Raw genomic sequence first — 16,938 nt, forward strand, 5'->3', positions numbered from 1 at the left:
GGCGTGTTGGGGGGAGCCGGGGATGGGTGGCCGCCATTGGCATAGACGGGGCGGGTGCTCATGCTCCCCGAGCGGGAGAAGGGAGGCTGGTGGACATCGTTGCTGTTGCTGAAGCGGGTGAAGGAGTCTGTGGCGTGGTTGGCCTTTGGGGTCTTCCAGTAGCGGCTGTTGTAGGTGTTGGAGGAGGTGAGGGTGTCATTCTCCGACGAGGATGCATCGGCATGGAATGTCTTTGCAGCAGAGGAGCATTTGGGTGGCAGGTCGTCCTCCCTGGGAAGGAGAGGGCATGAGGGCACATGGAGGATGCTGCCCCACTTGCCCAACACCGCCCCCCCCCGCCACACCCTGCTGGAGGCAACACCATCAATTCAAGGTGAAGGACAGCACCAATATGAACCAGCATTGCTCCTTGGCCCATTTGCTCATCCCTCTTTGCAGGATGCACCTCTGTGCACATTAATTGCTCCGTGTGCCTACCGCTGAGGCAAACGACCCATGCTCATGTGTCTAGGGGAGCAAAACCAATGGTTGTCACAGTCACTGGTACTACACAGGCAGTCAGTATGACTGTACCTGTACAACCAATGAAGCTGATCCAGGAAGCTACCAGAGGGAAACACTGTGTCTGTAACACCAGAGAAGATTACAGTTGTTTCTCTAGAGCTTTTCAGCTATCACTGTCCAGTATTGTGGATCAGGATCCCCACCACGTGCAGAGTCACTCTCCTACGGAGCTAAAAACATCAAACCAAAGCTCTCAATAAAGGCAATACTGAAAACAAAATCTGTCATTACCATTCTTCATTTGCTCCCTCCTTTTTCTGGACAGATATGGACCCCTGACCCAGAGGAACACACTCAGGATTAGCAAGAGTGAGATTTCTGATTGCCTTCCTACCAGCTGCTACTTTTGCTGGGCGATCAGAGGTCCCCTGACACCAGCTTTCCCTGGCCCTTACCTTATCTCATTGGGAATCTCCTCCTCTTCTTCTTCTTTGTGTTTATTTTTCCAGTAAAACAGTGCCACGGCCACCAACACAATGCAAACAACGAGCACAACGGCGCCTGTGGCCACTGCTCCTGCAATCAGGCCAATGCTCCGGGGGTGGGCTGTGGGGATGATTGAACAGAGAATGGAGAAGAAATCAGGGCTGGGCTGTGGCCATCCATGAGCATTTGAAGCTACCGTGGCTTGGGAGGGGAGAAAAGCAACGTCCCTATTCCAGGGCACAATGATCTTCTGATATGAGAGGCACATGGTGGCTCACAGCAAACATGGTTACACATTTTACTGTCACAAGACAGAAGCAGGTGGCCAAGCCTCTCTTGGCAAAATACTTACGTGCAATGACTTGCAGGTCCAGAAGGCAAGTGCTGGTTCCAATGGCATTTGAAGCCACACATTGGTAAAGACCTGAGGACACAGTGCTGATATTTCGGAGAGTGACAGTGCCCTGGACTTGGTCTAGTCAGAGAGAAAAGAAGGTTTTAAATCCCTCCCCCCCTTGAGGAAAACCGTGAAAAGGCAAAGCCAGCAAATAGAGAATTTTGGTGTGAGACTCTTAAGAGAGAAATAAATTAGGAAATAACCTTGAGATGGAAACATTGTGCACACACACACAAAAGATTAGGTCTTAAGGAGCTTACACTAGATGTTTCTTTTTCTTCTTCTAGATGTATTTCTGCAAATGAAAGCTTGGGACTCTCAGCATTGTGTGAGAAAAGGGAGGAAAGAAGAGATGTGCAATTACCTATACCCAGTTCTACCTGCTGAATTCAATCCGGCCCTGCAGAACCCTTGCTCTCCCATCCCTGGACTCCCCACCCCCTGCTCTGCCAATTTGCCTCATTCCTGAATTATGTAAAACATAAATGCTTGCGTATTCTTAAAATACAGCAAGATAAAGGGCAAAAGTACAGCTATCAATGCTTGGTCAGGACACCTAGGCTAAGAAATCTTATGGATGGGACTTGGAGATGGGCAATACCCAGTCTGATCAGAGCCTTGCTTTTACAGACATCTGAAAGGCAGCTCTGGCAGTAACTTATTGGAGAACAGTGTGAGAAGCTGGCAGTATTTTCCTGGCATGATTCTGCCTCCATTCTCCCAGTTTCCAACTTATCAGCCTTTCATTTGGTTTAAAATGCTGGTGAGTTGGCAGCCGAAATATCCAGCCACATGCCAACATCTGGCAACCATGTTCTCTCTCTCCCATTCGACCAGACCCTTGTTCTTCAATGGGGAACATGTTTCTGAACCAAAAAAACATGAAAACTGAAGTGGCCACTGGAGGGTACCTAGTCCACCATGGGCTCTAGGAATCTTTGTTCCAATAAAGTGACCATGCAAGTGATAGCAGACACTCAATGAGCCATGCCACCTCTGGTGGCTCAGACAAAGGAAAGCCCAGGCTGTCACCTGGGAAATAAGAGGATAATCAACAGAACAAGCACCTTGTGTGGCAGTTGGGGGCAACTTGGGAATATTGTCCAGTTTCTCCCAGAGGTATGTTGGCCGGGGGATGCCTTCTTCCGAGCTGCAGGTCAGTGTGATATCGCTGCCCACGTCCAGGGACCCCTGGATTCTGCAAAGTGGGGCAGAAGGAGGAACTGCGAGAGAAGAGGGGAAAGTGACAGCAGATCAGGAAATATGACCGAACAGTGGAGTGCAGGCTCTTTCTGGAACATGCTGCTGGAAGGCAAGGACATGGGCATGAGCTGACAAGGGGACAAGAGGGAGGCAGCAGACAAAAACCCATTAAGGTTTGGGGGGTGACAATTCACAAAGATTCCTGACCCGCCAGCCCATGAAGGTTACAGACTACTGCTGACTTTCACAGGACCCAGTACTCTTAGATCCCTCCATAGAGAAAAAGGTGAACTTTTCTGTGTTTGAGACAGCAAGGGTGGTGAAAGCTAACAGAGCTGCAGACAGAATTTGCTGTGGTTGGGTTTTGCTTTCATATCCCTATAATGGCACACACTCTGGAGTATTTAACATCCTAGGGAGCATCCAGTACTAATTGCTTTCATGAAAAGGAAGCAAAGATCTAAAGTCATTCTCTTCTCCTGTTGCTATGCACAAAACTCTTATGGTTCCTTCAGCTCTCCAGGATGCCCTCATACTTTATTCATGCTTCTTTGCAACTCAACATCACAATGCTGCCACAAAATCTTTCTCTCTACCATATTTTAAAACTCCATTATATGCTACCTGAATATGAAGGCTATGTGTCCTACAAACTCCCACAATACCCACAAGGCAGCCCATCCCTCACCTCAGGATGTCCATGGGCTCCAATGCATACACTACCACATTGCTTTGCTATGATGCACTATCATGCACAGAGGATCCCCTTGACCCTGTTCCTCCCCTCTTCCCCATAATCCAAATAAACACACCCAAGACAGTAAGTCCAATGACTCCAATATTCCTGACGCCTCGGTCGGGAAGATTGTTGACCAAACACTGGTATGTGCCAGTATCCGATAGCTGAGTGTTGTTGATGAAGATGGAGGCACTGGTGGTTGGCATTGTCACAGCAAACCCCACTCGCCCATAGAACTGGGGTGCGCCACCAAAGATCTGACCCCCTTGGTAGAGAATAACCTGGAAAAGAAAGGAAGGCTCAAACAACACTCTTCAGGAGCTGAGCAAGGAGGAAGAACAGCAAGCAAAACATGGGCTTCCAAAGCCAAAAGGACGCATTCCTAAAGCATCTCTAAATAACCAGGCCAGACAACCACAGTTGTCCCAGGCAGACCCATCCTAGCAGCGGTGTTTTCTCTAAAAGAAGAACACACTCTGCAGCCTGTTTTATGTCAATAAAAATGTTCACAGAGGTAACAGACCAGATAGATACCCAAGTCTTCTGGCATAGCTGAATTGGCAATACCAGCCTGCTTCATATAATAGTCATTACCCACCTGGACAGCATCAATGTAGAGAGGCAGAGACTCTCTGCAGGTCAGTGAGTACTTTGATGGAAAGCATCCGCCCATTGGACAGTATCATTTTGAGTCTCAGACAGTAAGGTCCTGCTATGATTTGACACTGCTTACTGAAGATCATTGGATGAACTGAATGACAGGCAAGGCAACCCTTGAATCTGCACAGCCTCTACCAGTCAGATGGCTTATATAGCAGTCTGTACTCAGACCAAGTCCCTGAGGAGCAAGTACTCTTCAGTGCAGGTTCTCATAACTGAATACCAAATGTGATGGGGCAGTGTGACCCAAGACAGATGCATTTCAGAGCAATGGCATTCTTCTGCTGTCAGAGTATGTGGGCAAAAACCAGGCCAGCAGATCTCAGGTTATGATTCTTGTGCCCACCACAATGGACTCTCATTTGGTAATGTTCATAAGAATGGACTTGCATAAGCAACAGACAGTGAAAAAGTAAGAAGGGAAGTAAAAGGGGAGATGAGTCTATGAGAAGCCATGTGTTCTGGCACATTTTACATAAATTTCACAGATTTAAGACTGCAGCTGCTCCCAGATCCTCCAAATCCCATATCCAGCACACCAAAACCTGGACTACATCTCCTGTGCTCTTTTGAACACACAAACCACCAGAGATCCAGGGCAGCCATACAGTATCACATACACCTGCCCCAATTGCACATCCAACCAAGGCAGCCAAGGACACAATGTGCATCAGTTAACAAAGCATTAAAGAAATCAGATTCATGTAAGATCCAGAGGGCATGTTCAGCGATGGAGGGAACGTTCTGGGACAAGAGACTCAGCATTGTAAAGGGACTACATCCAGATCGGTGTGAAAAGGAAAGCCCCAAAGAAATGCATACTCCAGTAAGAAAGGACCTACCTGTTGAGGCTGGTTGGCGTTAGAAAGAGGAATGACCATCCAGATGACATTAAGGTTAGTGAGAGCAGCGTTAGTGGTGAAGGTGCAGGGCAATACTGCTGTCTGGCCTCGGGCAACCTGGATACTCCCTGAACTGACTGACACCTCCAGAGGACACACCAGACCTGGAAAGAGAAGGACACCCAGTTCAAGCATTTCAGGAGAAGGACACGCAGTTCAAACATTGCAGGTGGACCCATACACATGCAGGTCATGACAACATCATCCTGTTGTTACACAACTGTCCCTTACCAATTACTTCAGGCTAAAAAGAATTATATTCCTCCCTCAACAGATCAGGCTGCTCTCATGTGGACATTTTTCACAGGCAAATGCAGATAGGTGGCCCTTTTAAGTGAGAACACTCTAGTTTCAGAGCCTCTGGAAACAACAGGTTTTGTTTTGGTGACAGAGGAAGAGCTGGAAAAGCAGCCAAGCTGTGTCTAAGAGATAATGAAATATGTTTTCAAACCCATCAATCTTAATGATACCCAACATCACTGAAACAGAAAAGGAAACTGCATTCTAAAAGTCTTCACCAAGGGGTAAGAAGAGAGAATGTGCATCATTAAACAAGAAACACAGCCCTCCCCCCACTTCTAACCCTCATAAAGTCCAGCACGAGCAGAAACATTTTAGTGCTATTTTTAATTTAAAGGGTTAAAAATCTAAATCTTTTCCAGTCCAGGTATTTCTATCTATCTGGTGAAAAATGACTACTGATAATGGAGGATCTCATCAAATCTCATTTATTTTCCAGCATTTCCACCATTCACTTCTTTGCATTCCACACAGGCTGGACAGGGCTCAAAGCCTGATAAGTCCCAGCTTCCCAGCGCAGCAGCTCAAGGCTGCAGTTTTTAGACTGCAAGTCACACAGGGAAATATCTCCATTCCTACTGCCAAAACCTTGTCAAGTGAAACTAACCAAGCAGTCACCACCACCATTTTGAGTAGTACTAAAATTCTTTAAACCATTTTTCCCCACAAAATCAAAATATTGACTAGAAAAAACATCTCTCTGTACAATGGCTCACGATCTTCTTGTTCAAAGCATGTGGGAGGCTGCTGGAGGAGAAGGCAAGGAGTTTTCAAGATCCAAGGCAATATCAGAATATTGCTAGCACCCAGGTGTAGTCTGTGGACCGCCCTATTCTCTTGCTGACTCGAGGAAGGGCTGCCAGCAAAGTTTCTATTTTCTGCCAAGAGACACTGGTTTGCTGAAGGTGAAATGCTCCATGAGAATAGGTTTCTATCTGAACTACAAAGAAATCAAACAGGCTAATTTCTGATAAAGGTGAGGGGTCTCCCACACGCTTGTCTGCTGGGATCCTTCCCAGCCTACCTAACGGAGAGATGGGGCGCTCAGAGCCTGGAAGTGCTGAGCTTCAGATGCTATAGATCCAAAGTTTCTAGCACCTGAACAGCCTATGATGAGTTCCTGGGTTTGTACTGACTGCTCTGGAGCTGCAACACCCCAGCTTGCAAATCCTCAGCAACCTCCTCTGGACTTCTGTTCCCTCCTCCGTATCTCCCACCTCCAAAGCCCCAGGTAGTTCAGGGAGGCTCAGAAGTGCTTCAGAACAGAGTCAGACAAAATGCCATTTTAATCTCTCCAAGTGAAATTCACAAGTTTCTTACTTTGCAAAAAACCCAATCAAGTCTGACTTTCCTCACAGGCTTGGAACACATTTAAAAATATGGAACATTTTGGAAATTCCTAGGGAAACAGTTCATCTCTGGTGCTAACATCTCAGAGAATTAGGTGCCTGGATGAGGAACAGCTGGTGAAAGCTTAATCCATCAATCTCCTATGCAGGGCTGCCAGCAGCAAGTGGAAGTAAATAATTCGAAGAGCCAGTAATAAGTATCACCTTTATCACAGGGTATCTGCCTTCTAGTTGCATCTGTGGTCAACAGACTGGGAATGGCTTTGGACTCCTCATTTGCTTATGGCTGGCCAGACAGTGGCAGTAGCCTAAAAACCAGAAGTGATCCAGGTCAACTTTGGAGATGTCTGTTACTGAATATGACCCTGACAAGGGATCATCTTTCCTGCAGGCCTAAATTTGAAGGCTACCTTGCCATGACTACTCATCCAGGCTAGCATCATCCATGTGCTAAACAGTGTGCAGGTGGTCACAGTAATTTTGACATTTATTGGATTAATCTCTCTCTCCAACATGGTGCAGAAAGCTCTTCTGCCATGTTCAGCATAGATTTAATGAGATGCTCTCCATGAGAGGAAAACCAACTACTCATCTGATTTGGAATAGCAACGTGTGTTCTTCAGCCCCATCCCTTATCACCTCCACTTTCACCTCCAAGAAAAACCCACACATTCAAATTCTTGTCATTCAGGAAAAGTAATACTTAAGTGTGAGTATTCACTAATAGCAAATGTACTGGAAAAGTCAGAGTTTACATTTTGCACTGCAGGGTTAGTTACATCAATCACTCAATCATCAAGCTGACGTGGTTTTCATACCTAATCACCCTCTTGCTACTCCTAATGTTTACTATTAGTTGACTGTAAACATCCTGCAGAATAATAAAAACACTAAAATAGAACATGCATAATTTCTTCACTGTAAAAATAATTTTCAATACATTTGAGAATTTCACAGCTGACTTATGAACAATTTAAAAAAGGAAAGAAAACACATAAAACACATCCCTTTGCTCTGCCAGTGCCCCCACTCTCACCCTGCAGCACCCCACAGCCCCCATAATCTCTTCCCCCTTTCAAGGCACCACAGCATCCCTTTTAATCTGAATGCCATGGAGTGGTTTCTGTGAGGGGGGGGACTAAGGAAGAGCTGAGGTCCCCGTCCATTTCTCTTGCCAAGGGGAGCTGCTTTGAACCTGGGCATGCAAGATGAGTACCCCTCCACCACCATGCTGCCCTGTCTCTGTTCTTGTTAAACCACCGAGCAAGCCAGCTCCTCAGACTTGCTTTTGCCTCATGCATCCCAGGGCCTGTCAGCTGCTCTTTGGCCCGGGATGCATACAAGGCAGGCGGCACTTAAAGACAAGGACTCATTTTGTTAAGCTAAGCGGCACCTTCAGGGCTACAGCTGGGGAAAACACACACAACCGCTTCTGACAAGTAAGCTTAAACAAGACGACAGGGGAGTCAGGAGACCAAATGTAGGCAAAGTCCTCTTCCACCAGCATAAACAGGGAGGTAGGCTGGTGTGTTAACACAGCACCGGGAGGGCATTACTACAATGTGACTCCTCTCCCAGGGAGACAGCTGAAAGAGCAAAGATCAAATCCTCTTCAGAAGCTACACCATCTTTCTTTATATCTCAGACTACTAGAAAATGTAACAGACTTACACATGCCTTTGTCCATCTACGCAAGGATCTATGTGACTGCATCCTTCCACACCAATACTCATGGCCCAAAACACAGATGGATGCACACAAAGACACATACACTTATAAACCTGTATGCCCAGGAAGACACCTAGTAGGAAAACTCAACCAAATGTTACATGTTTAAACATTTCAAAATTAGGAGTTGCAAAAATGTGGCTTTGCATTAATGCAAAAGGAGGGAGACAGGGGAGAGAGAGAGAGGAAGAGATTTCAAATTTAGCATATCTATTGGGATAAGGATTTTTCAATGCAGCCTAAGGAATGAGGACTTGAATTCCCTTGGGTAGGTATAAATGCAAATATAGATATATGCATATACATACAGCCCAGTCTACTAAGTCAAATTACACATAAGCGGTCGGAAAAATCAAGCAAAGGATGTTGTAAAGGGTCTCCTTTTGCAAAGGTACACAATCCAGATCTTTTCTAAGCGTTCAGAGAAGTTTACTGACTTATGAGAGACAACAAGAATCGATCACCACCTAATCATCTCTTAGAACTGGATTACAATGGCCATTACACTGTCTCTTGTATGTGCAGTCTCCTCCTTACTTAGTAATTAAGCATCCCTGTAAGCAGCATTCCTGGAGGAAGAGCAGGGTACACCACTGTCAGCAGAAAGAGGAATGGGCCCTTCCTGTACGTAGGACACTTTGATCTTAGCTTGATTCTGCAAAGAAGCTTTCTCCTTTGATCCCGATGTAGCGGGCTCCCATCACTAATTAGAACAGATGCTCCATTTTTTTGTCCCCTATCAGGGAACCAGCCAGCAGAACAATGTTTTGGCTACAGAGGCTCTTTTAGAGTTTCTTCATATTTCCAGGACCAAGTAATTATTCTGGCAACAAATCACCCTGATTTAATTTTTGATGGGTCACTACTGCTTTTCCAAGTAGCGCACTCAGCTTCCTCCCCTGCATCCATGGAGGAGTCCATGTAGATAGTTCATACAGCATGACACAAGCATGTAGGTCCCAGTCCCGCAACCAGCATTTGCCTCCCTGCTGGGTTTGAGGAGGAGGCAGATGCTGCCACATGTTTGCTAGCTGCCCTACAAGGGTTGCAAGCCTGATAGGCTTCAGAATATACCAGATGCAGTAAAGCTGAAAGACATGGGCACATCTTAGCACTTTGACTCATACTAAGTTGACTGAAAATGTTCCCAGCTCCCACCCACTGCCACACCTCTCTGCCGGAGATCACCGGCAAGACCAGCAAATCACCTAGGCTGACAGCCCCGTGCGTGAAATGAGGACTTCCACCACCATCACTCCGCATCAATAGGCCAGATTATAACATGAACAGCTGATGCACAATCACCAGTCCACATTACCATGATGGCAGATGGTCACAGACCACAAGGGCCTCAGAGGCTGCAGAGGCTGTGCCTTCAGGAAGCACTGTGGTCACGCTGTGGAAGTTGTGCTAAGGGCGTGTCCTCCTCTACTGCTGGATCATCCCCAGCACCTGGTTTTCAGAGGCAACCATGCTCAGCGAGATATCTGGGTATCACTGGCTGGGTTGCAGTATAGTGCACAGAGAGGGTCTTCCCCCACTGTCTTTAGCTGAGGAGTGTTGATCTCCCAGGACCTCAGAAAAATAGAAGTTTCTTTGGAGGGTCATTCCTACCATGAAAGTCAAGCTCCTGCCCTGCCTCACCTTCTAGAGGACACTCTACTTTGCAAGTACCCCCAAGAACTGTTGGCAAGTCAGCAGCATTTGGCACCTGCTAGCAGCAACCTCCTGATACTCAATGGCGTGGGAGGCTGGGCTAGCATGACTTTGCATACGCAGAGGCCAGGGTACAGGTTCACTCTGCAGTGCTGGCAAGCTAGGGAAGCAAATGGCCAGGGGAGAAAGGAGGGAGGGAGGTGTGAAAGGGATTAAAAAAACCTCAGCTGCGTGCATTCTGCATCTCCAGACCTCCAGGGAAAACATGTAGAAATGTGTGTGGCTGGGGGGAAAATGAGAATAAAGCTTCAAGCTGTATCAGCTTGCATCTGAGATCGAGGGAATGGCTCCCCCTGTCCCAGTGCAATTAGCAATCCTATTGCCATGTGCTGGGGAAGGTGCCTTTGGCAGTATGACATTTTGGGTCCCTTGTTAGAGAGGCAAATATGAGGTCACTCAAAAGTTTCAAGAACAGGGTAGGAACACAATGTTCGATCTGGCAACTGCAGGCAACAGAGGGAGAAACTGCAGAGCAGTCTTTTTCCTGAGATGAAAGGAAAACACAAGTCGCTGTGCCTTTGGCCTGCCTCACATGTCTGAGTCCGGGACCAAAGCTGCCTTCTGTGCTAAAGAAGAGAAATGCCTCCCACCCTAAATGAGCTGAGGTACATTGCCGACTCAACACACTGAGCAGTAGCAAAACCTACAGCCCAGGAAGGAGTGACTCACAGCTGGAGGAGACAGTAACAGATGCAGAGAGTACTTCTGCCACAGGACCTGCTAGTGCAGCAACCATTCAAAAGTCCCTGAAGGAGCCTGACTTGCAGTTGCAAGCACTGATAACATTGAAGTTATCCAGCATGATATGACAGCATCCAAACAGGCTGCTCAACAAGCTGTCTGAATACTGGTCTTGCCCATTCTCACCAGGGACTGAGTATCCTCCTGTCATTCTAGATGTGCTACACTCACTAGTTCAGAATCTGTCTAACCAAAAGCAGTATTTACCCAGCCTGGTGTCTGGAGGCAGCTTGCAGTAGACTCCACCCTGCTTGTGGAACCAGCATCACCAAGCACTCCAGTGGAGCACAGATCTGAGTTCATGCCCAGCTAGGCTGAATTATTTCCAGTTCACGAAGGAAATTCTACCATGGAAAAAATCCCAGCCTCCAAAGCCATTCTGCAGGGCAGGCATCTGGGACAGATGCACACTGTCATAGTAGACTGTACCCCGGGGCCAATATGCCCTAGCACAAACTTTCCTGGGGAGGATGCTTGGTAGAGACCTCCTTGGAACAATTATACTGGGAGCTGGGAGCAATGGTGTGAGGAAGGGAGGGCTCCACTACACTATAGTCCTTCTGCCAGCTCACAGCAAGAAGGCAAGCTTTGGTCCAGAGACATCCGCAGGGTGATTGCCTCCGTGCCCCAGTATGTGGGCACATGTTATACAGGTGCTACAGGGAGCCTTCCCAGAGAGCCTGTGGGGAATGCTGAGCACACCCAAGAAAATGCCATGCTTCTATCAGAAAAGAGGGACAGAGACTTTCTAGCATAGCTCCTCCTCAAGACACAATCAACACTGCCTAAGCCACTGCCAACAGAAGTCTGTCTAATTTAGTCTTTAAAGCCCCCCAGACAATGTCTGTACTGTACAGCACAGCTTAGCAGTCTGGTCCAGCATTCAGCAGCCCCTGCTTTCTTGTAATTCCCAAAGCTCTCATCAGTGGTGCCTCTGGGCCCCTGCCCTTCCCACTCTGCAACCCAGCCATGCAAGTCACACTTGCCAACCTTGTCCCTTCCCCTTGCCCTGTCCAGCTCTTTCTGCACTATCCCCATCACAATGATGGGCAAGTACATAGCTCAGAGCTAAAAAGAGAAGATGCAATTGGACAGAGTTTGGCCATTTTGTTCTCTGAAACAGCTGCATCAAACTTTGAATATCTCAGATGCTAGACTGAGAATTTATTGGGAGTAAGCCTGTTCCCTGTATTTGAACTGGGACAATATCACAAAATAAGGCTCATGCTGGCTCTTTCTGGCTCACAGGTCTAGCAAGTGTGTAAGGCAAAATAATTTCCAACTCTTTCCTTCCTATCTTTGCTGGCTCTGCAGGACAGACTGGAACAAACAGCAGGAAAACTATCACATCTAGCATGGTTTTAGAGCAAGATCTCTGTAACACAGGTGTTAAACCTACACTGACGCTAACTTTTCCTCTGAGGTGTGTATACAGTGCTACTCTCTCTGTTAAATGCAGGTCAAAGGCCAAGTTAACCTCTAAGCACCTTTATCCCTGCAGAAATCATCAGACACAACTGGTGGTATCTAGTCATCCCTCCAGCATGGAACCTCCCAAGTAAATAGATCCATTTTACCACCGTAAGAGCAATCTCAGGACTGCTGCCCACCCTGTAGGATATGCGGGCCAGCAGACACTAATCCAGGGAGAAAACACAATGTCAGGATCTTGAACTTGAGCCCTGCAGTGTTTCTTGCCAAGAACTAGACCAGCTGATCTGTAACTAGACATTGGCTATCTGTAAATCTGTGCTGATCACACCGACCCTTCTCCCTTACCATTTATAACCTCAGCTGAACTAGACAGAAAGCTAACAGTGAAACTTCCTGCTGACCCACTCTGCTCTGCTCTGGCCTCAGCTGTTGGCCTGGTAGCGGTCACTACCACCCCTGCCATCCTCCCTTTTAGAAATAGGTCTTTGTCTGCAGGCCAGCTGGGAGGAGGATTTCAAACAACTGTCTGATTGAGATGACATGGAGCACATCTCCCTGCCCCTGACCTCCCCAACCTGCAGCCGTAGGGGGGATGAAAACTGGACTCTAAGACCAAAAAAAAGGCAGGAAAGCTTTCAGCTATACATACTTCAAGAATGGTGTCGGTTCCCTCCCATGTCCTTTTCAGAGGAGCTGGACTAGCTCTTACAGGGGTAGAAAAGGGTCTCTATAACATACTGAGGAATTTGACTCCCTCCCCATTTCTGGCACAGACTCCCTGGGTCCTTCTGAGCAAGTCAGTCAGCTCCAGGTATCCTCAGAGGGTCCCTATTAGTGTGAGATCCTCATTTGCTCAGGTTTAGACCTCAAGGGTTTGATTTGCTGAACTGCTGAGCATTCAACCTACTAGGGAAATTGAGAGCGACCGTGCTCTCCATGTAGCAGGGATCACGTTATGTTAAGCTCTCTGTGTAACCTGAACAGTGCTCTTCCAACAGATCTTAATGCTTGTGTTTAACTAGTCACAGTCTTGAAATGCAAAAGAGGTTTTTGAACTGTGAGAAGAGCATGATGTTAGTGCAGCTTGCTAACATGTACAAAGTGGGAACAAGAATCCAAATCTGGTTTATAGATGCCCTGGTGATAGCAGGGTCAGGGGCCTAATGACCCAAATGGTCCTTTCCAATTCTGGACTCCTGTTGTGCTCCCAGTACTGGCTTCTCTTCTGTGTCTTTATCCAGCCTGGCTGGAACTGCGAGGAGAGCTGCCTTCTTCACAGCTCCTGCTAGCTGGGATGGTTGCCTTGCATCTCTGCTGCCTTGGATGCAGTATGCATGCAAGTTAGAGATAAAAAAAAACTGCATTGTATTATAGCAAGATTATAAAAATAGGAAGGGACATTGATAGGAACGAAAATAGCATCTACAATGACATTAGCTAGGATAAAACTAATCAATCACTGTGCTCTGGGGCATGTGTTAATTCCCTCTCCATAGTATAGTGTTGCACAATTAGGTACATTATGGAAAGTTTAACACTTCCCTCCGATGCATGCAGCATTGGCTGGAAACAGAGACTGCTGCGATCTGAGCTGGCAGTCCTTGAATTCACAGCATTTGCAGAGGACTCAAGGAGCAGCTGCACTACTGAGGTTGGGGAATTTTTTGCTTTAGCAGATGAGCAAGACCAGAGGGGACCCAGAGGGGATCGGGAACTCACTCAAGTGCTCACTCATTGCTCCCCTGAATTGAAAGAGGGGAGGGGTGAGTAAGCTTAATTAAGCCCACTCTGTGGGACCATTTGGTGTCAACTTTGCCTATTCCTGGCTGTGCCCAGCATTGGAGTTGTGAATGACTCATCCCCCCAGGACTCAGGTGGGCAAATCAGGAGCATGCAGTCTGTCTACAGAAGATGGCTGAAGGCCACAATGAGGCAGCATACCCAAGGTACAAACAGTGTGGTGTGTCCTTGCAACAGGGTGACAGTCATTTCTTTCTCTCCTAAGGTCCTCCAGAGACGCTTGAAGCACCATTTTCCAAATCACAGGCACAGGCACAGGCAAGGAGGAAAGTGAAAGTTTAGCCAGGCACAGAAAGGTATCTCCCTATTCTTTGTCTTCTACAAAGCTGAGACTGGCAAACACAGCCCCTCCTCCTTCACCCCTAGTCCTGCGATAGATCAGCTCTGGGGAATCCTGCTGCAGTAACTTAAGATGTTGTCATCCTCTGCTGTTTGCCTTGTTGCTCAGCACAAGGTTATTGCCCCAAAACCAGAAAAGCAGGAAGGAAGCTGTGCCTCCATCTCGCAGCCAGGCATTAATTAGTATAACCTGCTGAGGAAGGCTAACTTGCTTTGCTGTGAAAGGGGAAAGCTGCATTGCAGACGCACTGTCCTGTTCTGCTCACTGCTACAGCAGGGGCATCATCCAACAGTAATGAATGTCTAGGGGTGGGAACATTTTAAATGACCATGGCTAGTTACTTTAGCTGAAATGTCTTAGGCATGAAAGCTTATCAAATGTTCATGCAAGTACATTTAAGGTGGAAAGCTCAGCTTGAGTTTGCAAAGAGCCTGCAACAACAGCTCAGAGCTGCAGACTTTCCCATTCATCTAGCTCAGATGCCAACATAAACCTCCCACATCCCTCCTCTTAATTATCTCACTGCTTGTCACAGCAGCTCAGAAAGGAAAATGCACCTTTTACAGCGAAGATTTATATCTATGTTTCCTAAAAGAGGGAAAAGGTACAGAGTTGACTGAGAGCAGCAAAGGCATACGTTGGCTTCGTTTTCCTGAAGCAGGTTGCAAAACCTCGCAGGGGCCAGATCTTAACATTTGGGAAACACCACTATGGCCAGCCACTGTCTCTGAAAGCATCCTCAAGCATCCCCATGGGTATCTGTAACCACACCTGAGGCCATCTGAGCCCACAACATGCAAAGTACAGGATGAGGCTGCATGGGGTGAGATGAGAGCTGCATGTAACTTGCTTACCCCAGAGCAGGAGTCTAATTAGAGCTCTTCCCAGGATCTAAAAGCAAAAATAGCTTCGAGTTCCCCCCCCGCCCATCCCATTTCTTTGCTAGTATTCTCCCAGCACAGCCCAGTCAGCAGAGATGTGTCGCGCTGCGGATCAGTGCCAAGTGCTGGCAACAGCACATGACATTGCTGAAAAAGCAAAGTTGCCTCCTTCGGGAGAAGATATCCACTGGTGCCTCTGCAAGAGAAATGTATCTGCTCCCAAGACTGGGGAACAGAAAGTCAGGGTTAGGAAGCTGAAATCAAAACAGGTCGGCAAAGCTCTACTAAGACACCCACTCCTATTTTCTGTTTGCCGAGCCATAAAAAATACATTAACGGCCCAGCAGCTTTGTAAATGATTTATGGTCAAAATAATAAATTTCTTCCTTCTCTCCTGGTTAAAAAAAAAAAAAAGTGCAACATAGTGATAAACTGCTTAATAAGGGAAAACAACTCGAAGTTTAAATATGTTCAATGGTATATTGAGTGGGAAGGACAGAGCCCATAAGGAATAAGATTAAAGCCCAGTAAGGGGAGCTGGCACAGGGGAAGGCAGGATGAATGGGTGGGCAGGCTGGAATATACGACTTGTGTGTGGTGGGGAGAGGCAGGAGCGCAGGGTGCAGCTGCATGGGAAGAGAGGTGGGGATGGGGGAGGGACAACCGGCTCATCAGTGACTTAACTCTTTAACACAGAATGCATAGAGAGATATGCGTTCTGCATATCCATCTCCTGCCCCCATTACAGGAAAAATGCCATTGAAACACAGACTGCAAACTCACACCCGAGTGGTTTTTTCACCTGACCTGACACAACCATCTTTAGGTCTAACTCCAGTGCAAACAGTCCCAACCTACAGTTCAACTACGGCTCAACTACTTTTACCCAAAGCACCAAGAGCCGTGTCCATCCTCCCCCAAAAGCAGAAAAAGCAGAGGGTGATGGACAGAAAAGGGACAGTGCTTGTCCTATTAGGCACAGGCTGTGTGAAGATGCAGGGACATGCTGCTGCGTGGCTCCCTCCCTGCAGACGCGTTCTGCATATCCACCTCCTGCCCCCATTACAGGAAAAATGCCATTGAAACACAGACTGCAAACTCACACCCGAGTGGTTTTTTTCACCTACCCTGACACAACCATCTTTAGGTCTAACTCCAGTGCAAACAGTCCCAACCTACAGTTCAACTACGGCTCAACTACTTTTACCCAAAGCACCAAGAGCCGTGTCCATCCTCCCCCAAAAGCAGAAAAAGCAGAGGGTGATGGACAGAAAAGGGACAGTGTTTGTCCTATTAGGCACAGGCTGTGTGAAGATGCAGGGACATGCTGCTGCGTGGCTCCCTCCCTGCAGACACCACTGACATCCTCTGGAAGTCCTCCAGGAACCTCAGGTGGCCACATGAAACCCAGGCCTTGTTGGTGCTGCTGCATCTTCCAGGAATGACGAGGCAGCAAGATAACAGGAACACAATGCATCTACCCACCGAGATGTTGATGGGCTCCACCACAAACAGGAGTGCACCCATGCACGCAGGGGTGCACGTATGACACAAAGCCACTGAGGCCATGGCAGGGCTTGGGTCAGCAATGAGGACTCCAAGGAGCTGGGACTTCCTATGTGAGAAAGCTTCCCTGCAAGGGCGAGAGCGAAGGCTGGGCCAGGCTGGGCCAGACCTAGATCAGGCTGGAGAGGGGCTGAGGGCAGCCCCAGGAAGGAGAGGTTGGGGGAGAGGAATGTGGGGCTGCGGTAGCAGCAT

General features: G+C 47.5%; 1 protein-coding gene across 1 annotated transcript in view; it reads right to left on the reverse strand.

Moving 5' to 3' along the window:
• Positions 1-16,707, reverse strand: part of IGSF11 (immunoglobulin superfamily member 11) — a 17,793-nt gene extending 1,086 nt beyond the window's left edge. Inside the window, exons 1-7 of the mRNA XM_009274642.2 lie at positions 16,666-16,707; positions 14,971-14,986; positions 4,832-4,995; positions 3,403-3,610; positions 2,455-2,610; positions 1,343-1,465; positions 960-1,110 (exon numbers count right to left, since the gene is read on the reverse strand). Coding sequence (XP_009272917.1) covers positions 960-1,110; positions 1,343-1,465; positions 2,455-2,610; positions 3,403-3,610; positions 4,832-4,995; positions 14,971-14,986; positions 16,666-16,707 — 860 coding nt within the window. The remainder of the gene's footprint in view (positions 1-959; positions 1,111-1,342; positions 1,466-2,454; positions 2,611-3,402; positions 3,611-4,831; positions 4,996-14,970; positions 14,987-16,665) is intronic.
• Positions 16,708-16,938: the final 231 nt, after the last annotated feature.

The sequence above is a fragment of the Aptenodytes forsteri genome, unplaced genomic scaffold (genome assembly GCF_000699145.1).
Source record: "Aptenodytes forsteri isolate BGI_AS27 unplaced genomic scaffold, ASM69914v1 Scaffold379, whole genome shotgun sequence".
Taxonomy (NCBI): Eukaryota; Metazoa; Chordata; class Aves; order Sphenisciformes; family Spheniscidae; genus Aptenodytes; species Aptenodytes forsteri.